Source organism: Psammomys obesus, unplaced genomic scaffold (genome assembly GCF_907164565.1).
Source record: "Psammomys obesus unplaced genomic scaffold, mPsaObe1.curated_primary_1811, whole genome shotgun sequence".
In the NCBI taxonomy this organism is placed as follows: Eukaryota; Metazoa; Chordata; class Mammalia; order Rodentia; family Muridae; genus Psammomys; species Psammomys obesus.
In genome coordinates, this window is record NW_026591560.1 from 1823547 (window position 1) to 1841958 (window position 18412).

At 56.6% G+C, this 18412-nt stretch overlaps 1 protein-coding gene across 14 annotated transcripts; it reads left to right on the forward strand.

Moving 5' to 3' along the window:
- The first annotated feature begins 79 nt into the window (after positions 1-79).
- Positions 80-17814, forward strand: Ehbp1l1 (EH domain binding protein 1 like 1). Of its 14 annotated transcripts, none has more exons than XM_055610443.1 (20): positions 80-426; positions 3149-3206; positions 3418-3513; positions 4162-4215; positions 4304-4482; positions 4579-4709; positions 5293-5361; positions 5444-5606; positions 5753-6737; positions 8310-8492; positions 8949-9106; positions 9183-9231; positions 9688-10386; positions 15545-15614; positions 15727-15782; positions 15995-16118; positions 16299-16398; positions 16987-17060; positions 17140-17254; positions 17398-17814. In XM_055610443.1, the coding sequence occupies exons 1-20, from the start codon at positions 323-325 to the stop codon at positions 17495-17497; spliced, it is 3567 nt and encodes a 1188-aa protein (XP_055466418.1). In that variant the 5' UTR covers positions 80-322; the 3' UTR covers positions 17498-17814. The 14 variants fall into 14 exon arrangements, with proteins under 14 accessions (XP_055466418.1, XP_055466419.1, XP_055466421.1 ...); XM_055610444.1 differs by having other exon boundaries at positions 8316-8492; XM_055610446.1 differs by having other exon boundaries at positions 5753-6467.
- The last annotated feature ends 598 nt before the right edge of the window (positions 17815-18412 follow it).

Genomic DNA, 18412 nt, shown 5'->3' on the forward strand with positions numbered 1-18412 from the left:
TCCCGGAAGCGGGGTCGCCCCGCCCCACGCCGCGGCCCCGCCCACCTCGGACGGGGGTGCGGCTCCAGGAAACGGTGCGCTCGCCGCTCGGAGCTCCGACCGCCCCGCGGGCTCAGCCAGTCCACCCGGCGGACCCCGGCGGCCAGCCTAGCAAGCATCTCCCGAGGTCCAAACCTCAGACGCATCTACGCGGACGGGGCGGACGGGACGGGCAACGCGGAAAGGGGCCCCAGAGACCATGGGGACCCCGGCTGGGCTAGCAGTGGCGGGCAAGCGCGAGCCCCGAGCCTGAGGAGAGCCTGAGGCGGGATCCGCTAGGGCCATGACTTCGGTGTGGAAGCGCCTGCAGCGAGTGGGCAAGCGGGCCGCCAAGTTCCAGTTTGTGGCCTGTTACCATGAGCTGGTGTTGGAGTGTAGCAAGAAATGGTGAGTAGAAGCGAGGCCCGAGGGGGTACCCCAGACTTAAGTGGGACTCCGTTTAGCTTGGCCGGTTGGAGACTGAGAAAAATCCCCTCAAGTCTGATGGCTAAGGGGGTTCCTGTCCTAGGTGTTCCAGGCACTGAAGTGCCTTGCAGCTTGGGGGACCCCAGGAGTTGTGATGTGTGGACAGGGTTGGGTGCGGGGAAGAGGGCAGGGCTCACAGGCAGGTGGAGAGTCCTTATACACCTACATTTAAATCAGCTGGGGTCAGGCCTGAGGGAGGGAGGAGGCTTCGTCCCTCAAGCCCAGAGCTGTGGCTCAGGGTGGCAGTGGAAAACGAACAAGTTTAGAGGTCTTCCAGGTGGCCGAGGCTGGGGAAGGCTAACCGGGTCTTGGTCCAGTTCGCAGTGAAGATGTGGCCTTCTCCTTTCCTGCCCTTCCTTCCCCCTTCAGCCGGAGTGGGCCCCAGAGGCTGGAGATGTCTCCACAATGTCCTTAAAAGGGGAAACTGAGCTTGGAGGGATGGAGAGGGAGGCGGGGAGAGACTTAAAGGGCCCCGAGGTCTTTGGAGGTGGTGGGTGAAGGAGGTGAGGGTCTGTGGAGGGAAAGATAGCTGGGTTAGAGGACATCACGCTGGAGAGTAACAGGCCTTGGACTGTCCAAGGGCCCCCCTGGGGCGTCTGGCTTACATGCCCCCCACTGGGCAGCTGCCCGGGCCCCTGCGTCACACCCTAAATATATGTGCTCACTGGTGTCAGCTTCCCTTGGCTGGATTAGGGCACAGCTGTAGGGGCCCTCACAGGCCAGGCGGGGCTAAATATAGACTCCCAAGGGGGAAGAGCTGGGGTAGGCCGGAACCATGGGGTCTAAAGGGAGAGGAATGAGCAGAGGCCGGGGTCCCTGGAGCGGTCACCATTAATCTCTGCCCTTGAACATGCTGGGCCTCTTGGGAGGCCCTTTCTGCAGTAAAGGCTGAGGGAGAAGGGGAGCCAGCTGGAGTAGCACAGCAGAGCTGGCACTTGAACTCTGGCCTCTGGCTCCTGCCCCAGCATTCTGGGTGAGGCCAAAGGGACGCTGGGCACGGTCCTGGTGAGCAGACAGAGGGGACAGACAGGGTCAGTGGGCTGAGTCACAGGCAGCATGGATAAGGCCCGCTGGGCTTCTTAGCCAGGAGCCCAGGACAGGAAGCTGCCCCAGCCTAGGTCCCAGAAAGGCGTGCCTGCCTGAGTCAGGCTGCCCAACCAGGCCACACCCTCCCTGGGCACCCCTGCTGTTTCCCTTTTCTGGGAAGGCTTTGCTGGGCCATTGCCTGCGGTTTGGGGCTGGGAATGGTTGCTTACTTCTGGGTCAGAGGACTCTCGACTCAGCTGTGTGACCTTATCTGGCCTATTTCTTTGTGTCTCAGGAACCTCAAGGGTTAACGACAACCCTCTTGTCCTGCCTCAGCCTCCAGAGAGGCTGTGAGTTGTGTGACCTGAGTATCCAGGTGTGGGGCTGGAAATAGACAGGGAAGGCCCTCATGCTTCACCTGATCCTTTCCTTGACCAACCCCACCCTCCTGGGCAGAGGTTAGACACTAGCCTAAAGAGGCCCAGTCCTCAGGGCCCAGCCACGTGCCAGCCCAGCTCTCTCCTTGCTTGTCTCTGCCTTTCCGGAGTCTGTGCAACACATGCTTGCTGTTCAGCATAGCTGTCACTGCCTGGGAGTCTCCTCAAACTTTGCTTGGCTCCATTGCCATCACCCCTTTAGAGCAGTGGTCAGTGTGCCTGGGTTTGAGGAAGTAGGAGTTCTGCCTGGCTCTGCTCAGGGCTGATGAAGGCAGCAGACATCTGTGTATGTCCTGGAGGTGGGGGTGGGGTGGGGAGTGGCAAGCCAACCCTGAGCTTCTGGGGCCTCACTCCTCCCATTCACCCTCACTCTGCCTCTGCCACTCTCTCCTGGCCTCAGATCCTTGGCCAGTTCCTCCACCTGGAGCCCTCTCTGAAGATCTGCACATAAAGCCACCTCCTCCACTCCTGCCTCTGCTCAGATCCTCAGTCTCAAAGAGACTCCAGGCAGGCTCTTTCATAGCCCCCTAAAAGTCACTTAATGATTTATTTTCTTTTGCACACCTGCACACACACCCCACCCCCACCCCCACCACCACCACCATACTTGTTTGCTCTTGAGACAGGGTCTCACCATATAGCCCTGGCTGGCCTAGAACTTGCTATATAGACCAGGCTGCCCTTGAACTCACAGACCTGCCTCCATCTGCCTCCCAAGTGCTGGCATTAAAGATCTGCACCGTCCAGCCAGGCTTATTTTCCTTCTTGGCTATACTTTTCCTCTACCTTCCTTGCCCTCAAGGGTCTTGCCTCAGCTCCCTAGACCTTCTTCTCCTTTGCTTTGTCCTCAGAACAAGACTGACCTTCCAGAGGCACACAAGTATTTCTGAACAAATAGACTTCTTCACCACTGAGACTTTGTCTCCCCGTGCTTCTGTGTGCGCACACGTGTGTGCATCTGGCCCTCCCTGGCTGTCCCTGTTCCAATCTTCACTGTCCAGCCCTTTGCCCTTCAGTCCCTACCCTGCCCCACCTACACCCTGTGGCCCTAGATAAGAAGCTACCGGTGTCCTTTCCTTGGGAAGCGAGCCGGGGAGACCCCGGAGGAGCGAGGAAGAGGAGGAGAGAAGATGGGGAAGCGGGTTGGCCTGGCTAAGCAGCTCTTCTTCCCTTTCTTTCAGGCAGCCTGACAAGCTGGTGGTGGTATGGACCCGGCGGAACCGGCGGATCTGCTCCAAGGTGAGGAAGCTTGGCAACTGGGGTCCAGGTTGGGATGCAGTCAGGGGTAGGGCCAAGGCGAAGGCAGATGGGAATTGACGGGGGAGTGCAGTCAGGTTCAAGTCATAGTGGTGTCTCTAGAGAGAAAGGGAGATGGAGGGGAGAAGATAAGGGTGTGGTGGTGAGAAGGGGAGAGTTCAGTCTCGGGGAGGACTCCTGCTTTCCCTTGCAGGCCCACAGCTGGCAGCCTGGCATCCAGAACCCATACCGTGGCACCGTGGTGTGGATGGTCCCTGAGAACGTGGACATCTCTGTGACTTTGTACAGGGTGAGTGTCTAGAGCGCAGGCGTAGGCAGAGACTAGTGATGTCGGGGCATTCTTGGCGGGTTGTTCACCCATAAGCAAGGACCAAATGGTGGGACCAAAAATGTTGTGGGTTTATTGCCAGTGGCTGTGAAAGGGCTTTTTGGAGGGGGCAGCATTTACCCAACCTGTACTGAGAAAGTTACTTGGGATCAGAAGCCAGGGTACAAGAACTGAAGAGATGGCTCAGCAGTTAAGGGCACCGGCTGCTCCTCCCTAGAACCCGTGTTCCATTCCCAGCATGCACATGGCAGCTAACAACCCTCCGTAACTCCAGCTCTGGGGGTCCCAGCACCCTCTCCTGTCCTATAGGGGCGATGCACAAATGTGGCGCAGAGACATGCGTGCAGGCAAAATAAAAACATAAAATAAAAACAAATAGATATCTTAAAAAGGAATCGGAGTACATGGCTGGCTGCGTATGAGCTCGGTGGTAGAGCAGTCGTGAGGCTTTGGGTTCAATCTAATACCACATATACACACTCAGAGAAGCCAAAGTGCATTCCAGGAGGAACAGCAGGTATGATGACCCCCACCCCACCCACAGCAGTACAGACTGTTTTTCTGTCCTCCTCGAAAGAAATCCCGTGTTCATCAGTGCTCCCCCCGCAGGACCCTCACGTGGACCAGTATGAAGCCAAAGAATGGACGTTTATTATTGAAAACGTGAGTGTTTGGGTATATTGGGCCTGTGATCTCAGGGACCTCAGGACAGCAACCGATGCTTCTGTTTCCCCACTTCTCCCACCCACAGGAGTCCAAGGGACAGCGGAAGGTACTGGCCACAGTTGATGTGGACCTGGCCCGCCATGCAGGGCCTGTGCCAGCTCAGGTTCCACTTCGACTGCGGCTGAAGCCCAAGTCTGTGAAGGTGGTGCACGCCGAGCTGAGCCTCACCCTCTCAGGGGTGCTGCTGCGTGAAGGCCGTGCCACGTAAGCTCTCGCCTGTCCCTCGGGTTGGGGACTGTCTCCTTGGCCCTGGCCCGTGACCTCTGACCCCAACCCTCACTCCTGTTCGCAAACCCACAGGGATGATGACATGCAGAGTCTGGCCAGCCTCATGAGTGTGAAGCCCAGCGACGTGGGGAACCTGGACGACTTTGCTGAGAGTGATGAGGATGAAGCTAATGGCCATGGCGCTCCTCGAGGGCCCCAGTCAGGTGGGCTCACAGTCATCTGTGGGTTGAGACTGCCAGGACCTAAGATGGATGTAGCATTCCTGTGTCCCAAGTACCGGCTGCTCTGGGGCAGGGCTGGCCTGTGCATGCCCAGCGACAGGTGCTTCAGCACTGCCCAGTGGCTCTGATTGCCCCAGTTTGCTCCTGGTCCTGTGGGTGTACTAGTCTTGAGCAGAGTCCTGTAGAATGGGTCCCCGGTATCTCCCCATGTTCCTGGCCATTTCATCTCTAGTTGGATGGATGCTCATTTAGTCCTACCAGGTCTGAGAAGCTGGGTCACAGGAAGTGTGGGCTACTCCCCCGCAACCCCACCCAATCTGCCTTCCTCCCTTCTGGTCTCTCTCCCCTCTCCTTCTTAAAGCCTTTTGTCCTTCATTTTGGTGGTTCTATCTCACTCTTCTCTTTCTGCATCTGTGGGCCTGCCTCTTCGCCAAGGCCGGGGCTGTGCCCTGAGACTGGGGCGTTTCCCAGGTAGGCCCTGAACTCTGGCTGGGGTCAGGTTGGGGCCCAAGCTGTAGAGTCCTGCCTTGGCCTGACTATCCCCCTCCAATGGGTCCCCTATTAGATCTCTCTCGTGGGCTAAAGACACTCTGTGAGGAAGACGATGAAGGCCACCTACGGCCCCAGCAGGCAGGTGAGGCTTGGCCTGGGCTTGGGGCTGGGGACTGGACCTATGTCACAATGCAGTCCTCAGCGTCCACTCCCTTTCCCCCTAGCTGCCAAACCCTCTAGTGCTGAAGATACCAGCCCTGCCCCTGTGAGTGTCCCTGAGCCCCCGGCCAGGGCCTCCCGGGGCCAGGGGTCAGAACCAGCTGCTTCAGCCGGGGGCCAGGTGGGGCCTGAAACCCCAAGGCCCCCACAATCCCCACCAGAGACAAGGTAAGGAACCAGCTCCATTGCTGTTAGAAGCAGCTACCCCGCCCCCAGTCTCCACCCTCCTCTCAAGTGCTATAACATTTACAGATGCTGCACAGCTGAGAGTAGCTCCCAAAAGGAGACAACACTTGTTTCTGCTCTTTCCTCAGGTCCACCAGGCAGCCAGGCCCAGACATGGTCCCCACCCCAGCCCCTCGGCTCCGGAAAGGCTCTGATGTACCCCAGTCCCCACTGCCCTATAGGGGGGATGAGGTCCCCAATACCTCAAAGGATCCTCCAACAGGAGTCAGTTCTTCTGGGGAGACCCAGACCCAGATAAGCTTTCAGGAAGGGACAGAGGCCCTTGGAGCCAGGCCAGAACCAGAAATTGAGGTCAGAGGCTCCAAAGATGCTTTGCGAGGAGAAAGATCCAAAGCTGAAGAGGGGGACACTGGGGACAGGCCAGGGGCTAGTGGGGCAGGAAACAGAGAGAAGAACACTAGGAAGCCATGTACCACAGCTGAAGAAGCTGAAGAGAGCTCAAAACCTCACCAAGTAGCTGCTGAGCAGAAGTCAAAGGTACAGCATATAGCCACGGAGGGAACAGAAGCTGCAGGCCTGAGGCCTAAGGCAGGACTTGGGGAAACTCCTGAGGCTCCTCCTAGGGGTGTTCAGAGGAGGATGGGGGCAGGGACCCTGGAAGAGGCTGCCAGTGACCTGACCCCATCTCCAGCTGAGCCTGAAATGCCTCTAGGGCACCTCAGGGGTGCCAGGCCTGCAGGCCAGGAGAGAGAAAACACAGAGGTTGGGAGTGGAGCCCCTGCAATCGGGAGGACAGGCCTGGAGAAGGGCTCTGCTGTGGGAGCAGCAAGTGCTGGGCCCCAGGTGAGCTGCTTTCGGGGAGTCCCATCAGTTGGCCCCAGGGCAATATCCAGAGATCTGAGGGCCCAGGAGGCAGAAGTTGGGGAGCTGAGGGTTCTGGAAACAGAGGCTGAGTGTGTGCCTCAGGAAGCTATAGGGACACCAAAGACAGATGTTGGGAGAACAGAGTGTCCAGATGCTGAGACTGGAACAGCAGAAACTGAAATATTGGAGTCAGAAGCAGCAAGATCAGAGGTCCTGGAGTCAGAGGCTACTGAACCAGCAGAGTCTGAGGTATTGAGGACCCAGGATAAAGAGATTGGGGTTCTGGGGATGCTGAGGACAGGGGCTGAGATAAGGGAGTATAGGGAATTTGGTATCCAGAAAACAGAAGTTTGGGGTGCTATAGTTCCAGGTACCAAGACAGTGAAAGCAGAAACTAAGATATGGGAAGCCCAGGAGATAGCAAATGGGGGTAATGGTGACCTGAAGATAAAGGCTGAGATACTGGGAACCCAGAAGACAGAGGCTGGAGAGGCAGAAGCTAGAATACTGGAGACCCAGCAGGTAGCAGCTGAAGGTTTGGAGGCTCCAGCAGCGGAGGCAGAAATGTCAGGGTGTGATGTATCAGAAATGCAGGAGACAGAGGTGGGGACTTGTAGGACTCCAAGAATAGAGACTGAAACAGCAGTAAGTGAGATATTGGGGACCCATAAAAAAGCATTTGAGGGTTCAGGGCCCCCACAGATGCAATCTAGAATAGAAGGGGCCCAGGAAACAGATGTTTCAGTGGTAGAGACAGCAGAAGTTGGTATACTGGGGACCCAGGAGACATCTGCAGGTCGTGGAGTAACTTCGGTAGAAGCTGAGACACCAGAATCCAAGACTGACGGGTCCCTGGAGAGAGAGGAAGGAGACTTAGGTGTTCTGGAGGTAGACACCGGGACAGCAGAAGCCAAGATCTTTGGGACTCCAGGGAGAACATCAGGGGTTTGGGAGGTGCTGGGCACTGGAACAATGGAAGCAGAGGCTGCCTCTTCAGAAGTCTCAGAGACATATGCTGGAGAGGCTGAGCTGTTGGAGGCCAAGGAGCTATGTGGGGGTTCTGTGGCTGGGATAACAGAATCTAAAACATCAGGGGCCCTGAAGACAGAGGGGGGAGGCACTGGGCTATCACAGACAGAGGTTGGAGGGGCAGAGGCTGAGCTGCTGGTGACCCAGGAAATAGCATCTGAGGATTCAGGAGTTCCAGGGATGGAAGATAAGATGGAAGAGTCTGAGATAGTGGGGGCCCAGGAGACAGAAAAGGAGATGTGGGACATCTTAGAGGTAGAGACAGAAGCAGTAGATGCTGAATTATTTGGGATCCAGAAGGCAGAAATAGGGGGTTCAAAGATTCCGAAGTTAGATGCTGAGACAGTAAAATCTGAGATTCTGGAGGCTCAGGAGACAGAAGTAAGGAAGTCAGCACTTCTGGGAGTAGAAACAGAGAAAGCAGAAGCTGAGATAGCCAGGGCCCAAGAAATAGAACCAGGGGATTCTGCGGCTTCCAGCCCAGGAGCCGAGGTACTGAGGGCCCAGTGGACAGAAACTATGGTTTTGGAGTCTGAGGAGGCAAAGACTGACATTTTGGGGGTCCAGGAATCTGGAGTTTGGGGAGCTCTTAAATGTGAGGTCTCAAGCATCCCAGGGACTAAGCAAAGAGTTTCTGAGGCTGAGGAAGCAGGGCCAGTGGTACCCAGAGTACAAGAAACAGAAGCTGAAGTTTTGGGGATAGTAGAGGCCAAATCTTGGACTTTGGGGCCCAAGGAAGCAGAGAGGTTTAAGGGGTTTGAGTCTCTAGAGAATAAATCTAATATTTTTGAGGCCCAGGAAGCAGAATCTGGGGTCTTGGGAACCGTGAAGGGAAAAGAAGCTGATGAAAGCCTTGAAGAGGCCAGCCTGAGTAAGGCACAGGTGGCCAGTGGGGCAGGGGCTGGGGTGCCCAGGCCCTCGGGGGCCTCTTCCCCAGAGGAGTCTGAAGAGGACAGGAGGCTGCCGGGCAGCCAGGTAGGCCACTGAGGACCAGTCTGCTTCTTCCACTAACCTGGGGCTGATTGAACAGTGGCTCTGCATGGACCCACCTGGTGGACCAAGATGTGGTTTATTTGGGGGGAAGAGGGGGCTGGATTCAGCTTCAAGAAGGTCTCTCATCCCTCCTCTCCCAGAATGCCCTGGCCCTCCCACCCTGCTAGGCTGCATGGAGCTGTACACCCCTAAGCTGATTTCTGAGCTGACTCTTGAGGTGTGGCTGCTGGTGACCTCTGACCTTGCCTAGGTGCCACTGACCTTTTAGGTGACCTTGGCAGATAACTCCCCTGCCCTGCCTGGCGGTAATGCTCTGGTCAGTGGTCTCTGGTGACCTCTAAGACCTGGGGTGGTTTTATGGCAGGCCTGAGCTTACCCCAAAGGGCAGAGGACACTAATCATTAAGGTACATCCTCTAACCCGCCCCTGTGTCCCCAGGCACCACCTGCCCTGGTCAGGTCCAGCCAGACCCTGTTGGAGTGGTGCCAAGAGGTCACACGTGGCTACCGTGGTGTGTGCATCACCAATTTCACCACATCCTGGCGCAACGGCCTGGCCTTCTGTGCTATTTTACATCGATTCTACCCAGACAAGATGTGAGCTGCCAGGGACTTGGGATGGACGGGGACGTGGGTGCCATTCATTTCTGACCAGCACTCTCTCTCTCTGCAGCGACTATTTCTCCCTTGACCCGCTCAACATCAAACAGAACAACAAGCAGGTGAGTTGAGGAGGGAGCCATGCCTGGAGAGAGGGTCTAAGGAGAGATTCAAGCCGCTGGCCTGGCTTTTAGAAACTTTAAAATCTCTTTGGTTATTAAATTGTTTGTTTGCTTTAGTTTTGTATTGGTGTTTTTAATTTTAAAAGCATGTTTCCCCTAGATCTTTAATTCTCTCTCTCTCTCTCTCTCTCTCTCTCTCTCTCTTCTCTCTCTCTCTCTCTCTCTCTCTCTCTCTTTTATTTTTTGGCCCAAATCATCCTTTGATAACTGGGTGGGCGATGTACGGTTGCTAGGTAACAGTGAGGGCGGGCCTTGATGCCAGTGTTCCTCCTGCGGGAGGGTGAGGGCGGTACTAAGCAAATCCTGGCTCAAGAGTAGGGGACCCGGCTGGGCGGGCTTGGGGTCTGGAGTGTTGCGGGGATCCTGCCGAGCCTGACCAGAGTGCCCCGTTTCTAGGCTTTTGATGGCTTCGCTGCCCTGGGTGTGTCTCGACTGCTGGAGCCAGCGGACATGGTGCTCCTGTCCGTACCTGACAAGCTCATCGTCATGACGTACCTGTGCCAGATCCGTGCCTTCTGTACTGGCCAGGAGCTGCAGCTGGTGCAGCTGGAGGGCGGCGGTGGCTCTGGCACTTACCGCGTGGGCAACGCCCAGCCGAGCATGCCCGACGGCCTGGACGCGGGCGACCTGGCGCAGCGGCTTCGCGAGCACGGGGCTGAAGCGCCCACAGAGCCCAAGGAGGCCGTGAACCGTGGGGCTGGGGCGGTACCCAAGGCGGACTCCAGGGACACGGACCTGGGCGGTGTCCCTAAGGATGGAGAGGCCAAGGTTGCCCAGGAAGCAACCCCCCCGGAAGCGCCCTCGGAAGGCCCCAGAGCCCGGTCGTCCACATCCCCCGTTGCCCCCACAGAGGGGCTGGTGAACGGAGTGGGGGCGCCAGGTGGCGTGGGTGGCGTGAGGCTGAGACGGTCCTCTGTCAGTGGAGAGGCTGGACCGGTACCTCCACCGCGAGCACATGGCTCTTTCTCCCACGTGCGTGACGCTGATCTGCTAAAGAAGAGGCGATCCAGGATGCGGAACAGCAACTCCTTCTCTGTGGATGAGCCGGACACTGGAGCTGCAGTCGGAACAGGGCCTGCAGGACCTGGGGCTGTGGTGAGTACCCACAGCGTAGGACTGTGGGGAGCGCTCAGAGAAGAGGCCTCAGTGGCCCCAGGGTCAAAGCTAGTGCAGGAGAGAAGCGGCTTAGCTGGATGCTGGGATGCCCTTAGATCAGATGGACCCTGAGGCCGTGGGAGGATCCTTCCTCAGGAGTCAAAGCCAACACCTAGCTGGTGATGCCGGTTTTGTATATTCGAGCAGTTTCTAACATTTGATACCCAGTTTATAGAAACATGGGCTGTACGGCAAAATTCCCAGAAGGCTCCAGCTTCGGCACCGGCTACTTGGGCCTTTTCTTTCTCTGTGTGTGGCCTTGGGTGTCACCTAGCAACAACAGTTGCCTCACTCAGAGCGAGGGGCAGGATACTGTCCTCTAGTGGCCCGGTAGCTCCTCCCAGCCTCCAGATTCTCCGGCTTGAATATTTAACCCCTGAGGCTTAATGTGAGTTAGGAGGTGGGACTTCTTGCCTGGAAGAATGGCTCCACCCCTGTTTCCTCAGGTCTCAGACCCCCCCCCACACACACACACACTGGCCAGAGACTTTCAGTCTGAGGGTGACAGCAGAAAGGGGTACTGCACACCTGCAGCTGCCCGGCTCTGGTCCCAGGGTTTGGAGGGAATCAGCTGAGAAAGGCTGACAAGATGGACAATCTTCCCTGGTGAAAAATAGAGGACTGCTGGGTGCCGTGGAACACGCATATAATCCCAGTGCTCAGGGAGGCAGAAGCAGGCTGATGTCTGTGAGTTTGGGGCCAGCCTGGTCTACAAAGCGAGTCCAGGGCAGCCAAGGCTACAAGGAGAAACCCTGTCTCAAAAATGGATAGATCAATAGATAGGTAGATAAAGATTTAAAAATAGAGAACTAAGGGAATAGCTCAGGGGTAGAGGTTTGCCTAAAAGGTTCCGGTTTCAAATCCCAGTGTCACCATAACAGTGAAATGCTGGATGTGGAGACTGATGCCTGCAGATCCCAGCACTTGTGGGGCAGAAGCAGAAAGATCAGGAGTTCAAGCCATTCCAAAACAAAGCAAACATGCCGGGGCTGGGGGTGTGGTGGTGGGGTTAGTGGGTGAAGTGTTTCAGCACAGGCAGGAGGACCTCACCGTGAAAAAAGCCTGCACCAGTGCAGGCGTGACAGCATGGGCCTGCAATCTCAGCTCTGGGAGGAGGAGACGGGGTTCCCTAGTCAGCTAATTAGTCAGCTCCAGGCTCAGGGAGAGATGCCGATGCCGCCTCAAAAAATCGGGTAGGGGGCTGACGGCTTTTCAGGTAAAGATTCTTGTCACCAAGCATGATGACCAGAGCTCTATCCCTGGTATCCATGTGGAAGGAAAGAACCAACTCCCAAGCTGTCCTCTGACTGCCACACATATGTTGTGGTGCATAACCTGTTCCCCCAACACATGCTCACAAACATACAGCACACAAGCATACAACACACACAGATATGCTATACACACACATATAACTAACAATCGAAATAACAAGAGGGGGGGGAAAGAAAATGGGAAGGCGTGGTTCTCAAACGAGTCCTACACAACCAAAAAGGTGGCATCAAGGAGTTCAGGTCTCATCGAGGGACCTGACGGTCATCTCCATGAAGACGCAAGGTGACAGTGAGGCCAGCCTGAGGCTTGGAGGCCCGAGGGAAGGTCCAAACACGAGGGAACCTAGGAATGAGAAGTAGAAAGGCATTTCCTGCAGGAGGAGATGGAGGTGTGACTTCCAGCCCATACGGCTAATGTTGTAGGTCAGTGGCTCTTTAAATCACAAAGGGGAGGCCCGACATCCACCCTTCCCGGGGCAGAGTCCCGCCTCTGATCTTTCCAAACCCGGCCCTCCTCCTGCCTTGGCCGAACTAGAGATATTTGACCCATGGGATGAGGAGGCTCTCTCATTGGCTGACTTAGCTCCTACTGTTTGGGGGAGGCTGTTCAGCCTCACTCCACCCTTGGGAGCTGCCCAAGGTCTGGAGTAGGAGGAGGTCAGGCACCTTGAAGCTGAGGTAGGGCAGACGCAGCAGCTGCTTGGGAGGCATGGGCGCTTCTAGGGCAGCCCGGCCAGAAGTATAGAAAGAGGAAATTTGGGTCAGACACGAGGAAGCAGCTCTGGAATTCCCACCAGGGCTGGTGTGAGTAAGCACAAATGCTGTCGCTGTTTGCGTCCTCAACCTCCTACTCCGCCTGCTCCGCCTGGTGGGCCAGCTCCATGATCCCTCGGCTCCCCACAGTGCCCCTGTGGGAGCCATGCTTCACGCCTGTTAAGGTGGGAATAGTGAAGTCGAGAGAGAGGAAGAAAGAGTAACCGGCAGTTACTGCCGCTGCTGTCCTGAACCTGGGTTCTGAGCCTGCGGTACTGACAGGCGCCCCCTGCTGGGCCCACACAGTTGACAGGCTGTGTCCCATCCCCCCCCCCCCGCCCCCAGGAAGCCCACCCCCTCGTTGCTCCACCCCACAACACCCCCACCCCCACCCCAGGAAAAGGCCCAAAATCGTGAAAACCCTTTGCAAAGCGGCGTGGCCACCACTGCATGAGGTCAAAAATGGGAGCTTAAATGTTTCACTAGATGCCTGTCTGGAGTCAGGGCGGGGATCTGTCCCCATTTTACACACAGAGACAGTCAAGTTCAGTGAGGGCAGGGCACCAGGGCGTGGGAGCAAGTTGTTTTTTTGTTTCTTTGGTTGGTTGGCTGGTTTTTGTTTTGGTCTTTTTCCCCTGAGACAAGATTTCTTCTCCTTCTCTTCCTTTTTCTCCCTTCTTCCTTTTTCTTCTTCCTTCTTCTTCTAACTTCTGTTCTTTCTAATGTGTATTGATGTTTTGCCTACATAAGTGAGGGAGTCAGATCCCCTAGAACAGGAGTTACAGACAGTTGTGAGCTGCCATGTGGGTGCTGGGAATTGAACCCTGGTTCTCTGGAAGAGCAGCCAGTGCTCTTAACCACTGAGCCATCTCTCCAGCCCTGAGAGGATTTCTTTGCGTGGCCTTGGCTGTCCTGGAACTCACTCTGTAGACCAGGCTGGCTTCAAACTCACAGAGATCCTCCTGCCACTGTCTTCGGAATGAATGCTAGGACTAAAGGCATGGGCTACCGCCATCCTGCTGGGAACAAGTTTTGAGTTCGACAACCCTGGGCCATAGGTCAAGCTCGGCGGCAAGCATCATTTTCTGGCTTCCTGTTTCCTTGTCTGTGGAGTGTGAATAACCCAGGCCTCGTGTGGTCCTCGGGAGACATCGGGGCTCAGGAGTTCTTGCCTTTACTCCGTGTACCTCATGCGCTGGACCTGGGCCTATCTAAAGGGTCAGAGTCTCAGAGAGACGGCTTAGGGCCTAAAAACTCAAGCTGCTCTTACAAAGGACTGAGTTTGCCTCCCAGCACCCATGTCCAGTGGCTCCAGTTCCAGAGAGTCTGACAGCCCCTTCTGGCTTCCAAGGACACCTGCGCTCCTATGCACATTTCCACATACGTGTGATTTTAAAAATAAACCAGGGCCTGAGGGATGGCTCAGTGGTTAAGAGTGAGTACTGGTCTCCAGAGGACCCAAGTTCAGTTCCAAGCACATCAGACAGGCACTTCACAGCAGCCAGTCACTCTAGTTGCAGGTTGTCCAAGGCCTCTGGTCTCTGAGGATGCCTACACTCGAGGCACACACACACACAATTAAAAATAAATATTTTCAGTGTTCCAGGTGGTAGTGGCACACAGCACACATCTTTAATCCCAGCACTTGGGAGGCAGAGGCAGGTGATCTCTGTGAGTCTGAGGCCCGCCTGGTCTACACAGTGAGACCCTGTCCCAAATAAATGGGCCACCTCTCGTGAGTTTGAGGAGCTGCAGCTGCAGTAGCCAGCAGCCTGAGGAGGGTGTGGGGTCAGAGCCACCAGGAGTAAGCCTTTCGGTGACTTCTGTCTCAGTGGGGGAGCAGACACCAGAAGGCCAGGAGGGGAGGCAGAGGGTGTGGAAGGAAGCCTTAACTGGCCCCTTGTGGGAGGGGTCCAAGCTGGGCCAGAACAACCCAACCTGGAGGGTGGATTTCAGACCCAGGAAGCTTTTCAGGGAACTGAAAGTCCACTGCTGTGAGAGGAGGGTGTTGGCCTGGGGAGACTCCAGGGGTAAGGGAACTGAGGCCCTGGTCAGCGAGACTGGGGGCTGGGGCACGCCATGACTGAATGTGCTGGAGGCCTCTCAGCTTGAGAGTGGCGTTAGTGGCAGGGCACAGAGGTGGCATGGTGGTAGCCAGTGACAGCACTGCTAATCCAATCCGGACAGGGTAGCGTCTGAGCTAGGAAGGCTTGTCTGAGGGGGACACATTGGGGTGAGCAGGAAGCGACTCCTTTAGGCGCCATACCTCTGACCTGCCGGCGGGGCTGACAGTATTGTCCAAGGAGCCTACTGGTAGGTGAGTGAGAAGTTAGGTTCTCCAGGTCTGGAGACATGGCTCAGTGGTTAGGAGCGCTGACTGCCCTTCCAGAGGTCCTGAGTTCAATTCCCAGCAACCACATGGTGGCTCATAATTCCAGTTCCTTCACGCCTTCTGACCCCCTCCTCTGGGCCCCAATATGCTGCAAAAACACATATACCATAGAACAAATAAATATAAAATGTTTTTTTTTTAAACAATTGGACTCTAGAAACAGGGAATGGGGTACAATTGAGGATGAGGACCAGGTTAAATTCTTCAGTCTCTACGAAGAGCCTTGCGGGCTCTAGGTATCGGATCCTATCAGGTAGGAGGGCGCCCCCTTCTGGCCAGAGGGTAGAGCTGATTCAGGATAGTCTAGATCCCGATTAGGCTCTGTCCCTTCAGGGTTAGTGATAGAAGTGCCAGCACTAAATGACAAGGTCCAGGTGACCCGAGGGGCTCCTTGAAGGAATGGGAAAGAAGGGAAGAAAGAGTCCCTGCCGTCTTTCCCAACCTTTTGCCACTGACTCCCCCTAAAACAACTATCGACCCGACGCCCCCAAAGGAGAATCTGGAGGCAAGGAAGTGTGTGGGCCCAGGCTCGGGGATGGGAGGCGAAGGCATGGCTTTCCCTGAGGAGCTTGTAGGGCTGGAGAGGCTGACTAAGATCCCTCCTCCGCTGTGTGGGTGCGCAGCTGTGGTGACCGGCAGTGACCGTTGGGAACCAGCTCTCATCAGACTGTCTCCACAGGAAGGCCCCAACCCTGACTCCAGCCTTGACTCTGGCCCACTCACAGCCACGGCCCCACAGCAGCCTCCCGGTGAGTGGTGGGGGTGGTGGCTCGGCTCAGCTCACGATGTTCGTGAATCCTCCTGGGAACCTCCCGGGGCCTTCTGCCTGTTGGAGGGAGCGAGCCTCATTTCTATCTGCAGGTGGGAACCCTCCTTCAGAGGAGCCGACCCCTGCTCCAGCCGAAGAGACTGGACTGGTAAGGAGGCCGGGTGGGCGGGGCTGTCGCGGTAAGGAGGGCCGAGTGGGCGGGGCTGTCGCGGTAAGGAGCGCTAGGTGGGCGGGGCTGTCGCGGTAAGGAGGGTGGGTGGGCGGGGCTGTCGCGGTAACGAGGCCGGGTGGGCGGAGCTAGCGTACTTTCTGAGCGGGTCCTATGCGGAGCCAACCTGCCTTTCCCCCTTCTACTCCCAGCAACGGTTCCAGGACACAAGTCAGTACGTGTGCGCAGAGCTGCAGGCCCTGGAACAGGAGCAGAGACAGATAGATGGGAGAGCCGCCGAGGTGGAGAAACAGCTGAGGAGCCTCATGGAGTCAGGTGGGACTGTCATTCGGGGCCCACTCCTCAGCAACCTCCCTAGAAGCTTGGTGGAGGCACGCAGCTAGGACCTTTGAGAAGCCACGGGGAAACAAGCCCCCCCCCCCCCCCGCCTTCCCCATCCTCAGCTGCTCTGCCCTGACAGGAGGCAGCTGTGGTGACTGTCCTGGCCTAATTCAGGTGCCAACAGGCTGCAGGAGGAGGTGCTGATCCAGGAGTGGTTCACCCTGGTCAACAAGAAGAACGCGCTCATCCGGAGGCAGGACCAGCTGCAGCTGCTGTGAGTCTGGGCCTTTAAGCCCCCCGCTGCGGCCCCCGCCAGCCCACCCACCCAGCTGGCTCAGGACTGCCTAGAACTGAGCCTAGTTCATACTGTGGTTACAGTTAGCAAGTCACTTCTCTCTGCAGAGATCTTCTGGGAAAGCTTTTGCCCAACCGTCTCATTAATGCTTTGTCTTATCTGAATTAGCGTTCGCCTCCTAACTTGGTACTCTTTAGTGAAAAAACAATTTGCCTCCGGCTTTACAGTGAGGAAAAGGGGCCGAGAGGAATTTGAGCAGGTTCAGAAGCGGGGGTGGGGTGGGGGACAGGCCGCTCTCCCCATCATTGCCTTTACACAGCTTTGCATTTTGAATCGTTTTCCCAGAAGAATGTTAGCTTACTTTTTTTTTTTTTTCATTCGAATAATCCTCCCCGCGTGTTTGTGTGTAAAAGAGAGGTTGTGGGGAGGGAGCCACCTACACGTCCGGAGTGTAACGGAAGGGCGGCTGGAACGTCAGGGGACCCCATGGAACCTGACGGAGGTGCAGCGGTCACAGCCCCGCACACTCGCGTCCCCCTTTGTCTAACTTGGCCCCCCTCCCGTCAGCATCGAGGAGCAGGACCTGGAGCGGAGGTTCGAGCTGCTGAGCCGGGAGCTGCGCGCCATGCTGGCCATCGAAGGTGGGAAACGGCACAGCAGAGGCTTGGAGGTAGGATGGGGCCGGCTAGGCATCCTCCTGACTCACGCTTCTGCTCTTAGAGTGGCAGAAAACCGTTCCCCAGCAGCACCGGGAGCAGCTCCTGCTGGAGGAGCTGGTGTCCCTGGTGAACCAGAGGGATGAATTGGTCCGAGACCTAGACCAGAAGGAACGCATGTGAGTGGGGGACCTGGGTGGTTCTGGAGATTGGAGAGGCCCCGGGGCGCACTCCTGCCGAGCCCGGAATCCCAGGGCTTGCAGACAGGGCGGACTTTGAGACTGACTTGCACCCCCCCGCCCCCCACCCCGTCGGTCCCCAGCGCTCTGGAGGAAGATGAGCGCCTGGAACGCGGCCTGGAGCAGCGACGGCGCAAGGTGAGCCGGCAGCTGAGCAGGCGGGAGCGCTGCACGCTGAGCTGAGCCTCCTCCAGCCCGGTTCGCCCTTTCTCTGGTCACGGACCCTCCTCGCCATAAACCCGGCCTGCACAGCAGAGGACGGGCCCCGACTTCTTCAGAGGGTAGAAGCCGGGCCGACCCAGGCCTGCGGACTGGAGCAGCGGAGCCTGCCAGACAGTATTTATTTTGCTGAGTGTGTGTGAATGTTTTGGCCGTGGCCAGGATCCCAGGCGGGCTGCGCAGCCCTCTTCCCCTCTGTCTACAAAGGGATGGGGCTAGGACCGCCGCCCACGGCCTCCTTCCCCTCTGTGTCTGGAGCAATAAAGTTGGACGAGGACAAACCAGCGCCTGCCCTTTCTTTCTCAGGCTTCAACGGAAAGAAGAGGGTGGGGCTTAGGCTAACAACGCTGTGTGTGTTCTAACCGGGAGCCAGCTGAGCCCGGCGGTCCACAGACTCGGCCTTCCAAGGATGAGGGCCAGAGGGAAAAGCCTAAAACACAGGCATGGTGGTGTACCCCTATAAATCCAGTATTTGGGGTGATGGTGGAGGTAGAGAGACCAGGAGTTCAAGGCCAGCCTCAACTATGTTGGTGGTGGCACATGTTTTTAAATCTAGCACTGGGGAGGCAGACTTCTGTGAGTTTAAGGCCAGCCTGGCTTACACTGTGACTTTTTTTTTTGAGACAGGTTTTCTCTGTGTAGCCTTGGCTGTCCTGGAACTCACTCTGTAAACCAGGCTGGCCTCGAACTCAGTGACATTGTTCTATTGAAATGCCTCATTAGGCTAGCTCAGCAGCTAAAAGCATTTGTTGGGAAAGCTTGAGGATTCGCGTTCAGTCCCTGGAACCACATAAAGGTGAAAGGAGTGATCCTGGAAGCACAAAGTTTTCAAATGTTACTTTGTTTGGGGATTCCTTCAAGCTTATGCCTCCCTTCCAC

What these genes read in the sequence shown, in the direction of transcription:
- Ehbp1l1 (XM_055610440.1), top strand. Translation starts at nt 323, where the DNA reads ATGACTTCGGTGTGGAAGCGCCTGCAGCGAGTGGGCAAGCGGGCCGCC. An exon ending in CTGCAGGACCTGGGGCTGTG is followed by an intron (nt 10,387 to 15,544) that starts GTGAGTACCCAC and finishes CTGTCTCCACAG; the next exon opens with GAAGGCCCCAACCCTGACTC. An exon ending in GGCCCCACAGCAGCCTCCCG is followed by an intron (nt 15,615 to 15,726) that starts GTGAGTGGTGGG and finishes TTCTATCTGCAG; the next exon opens with GTGGGAACCCTCCTTCAGAG.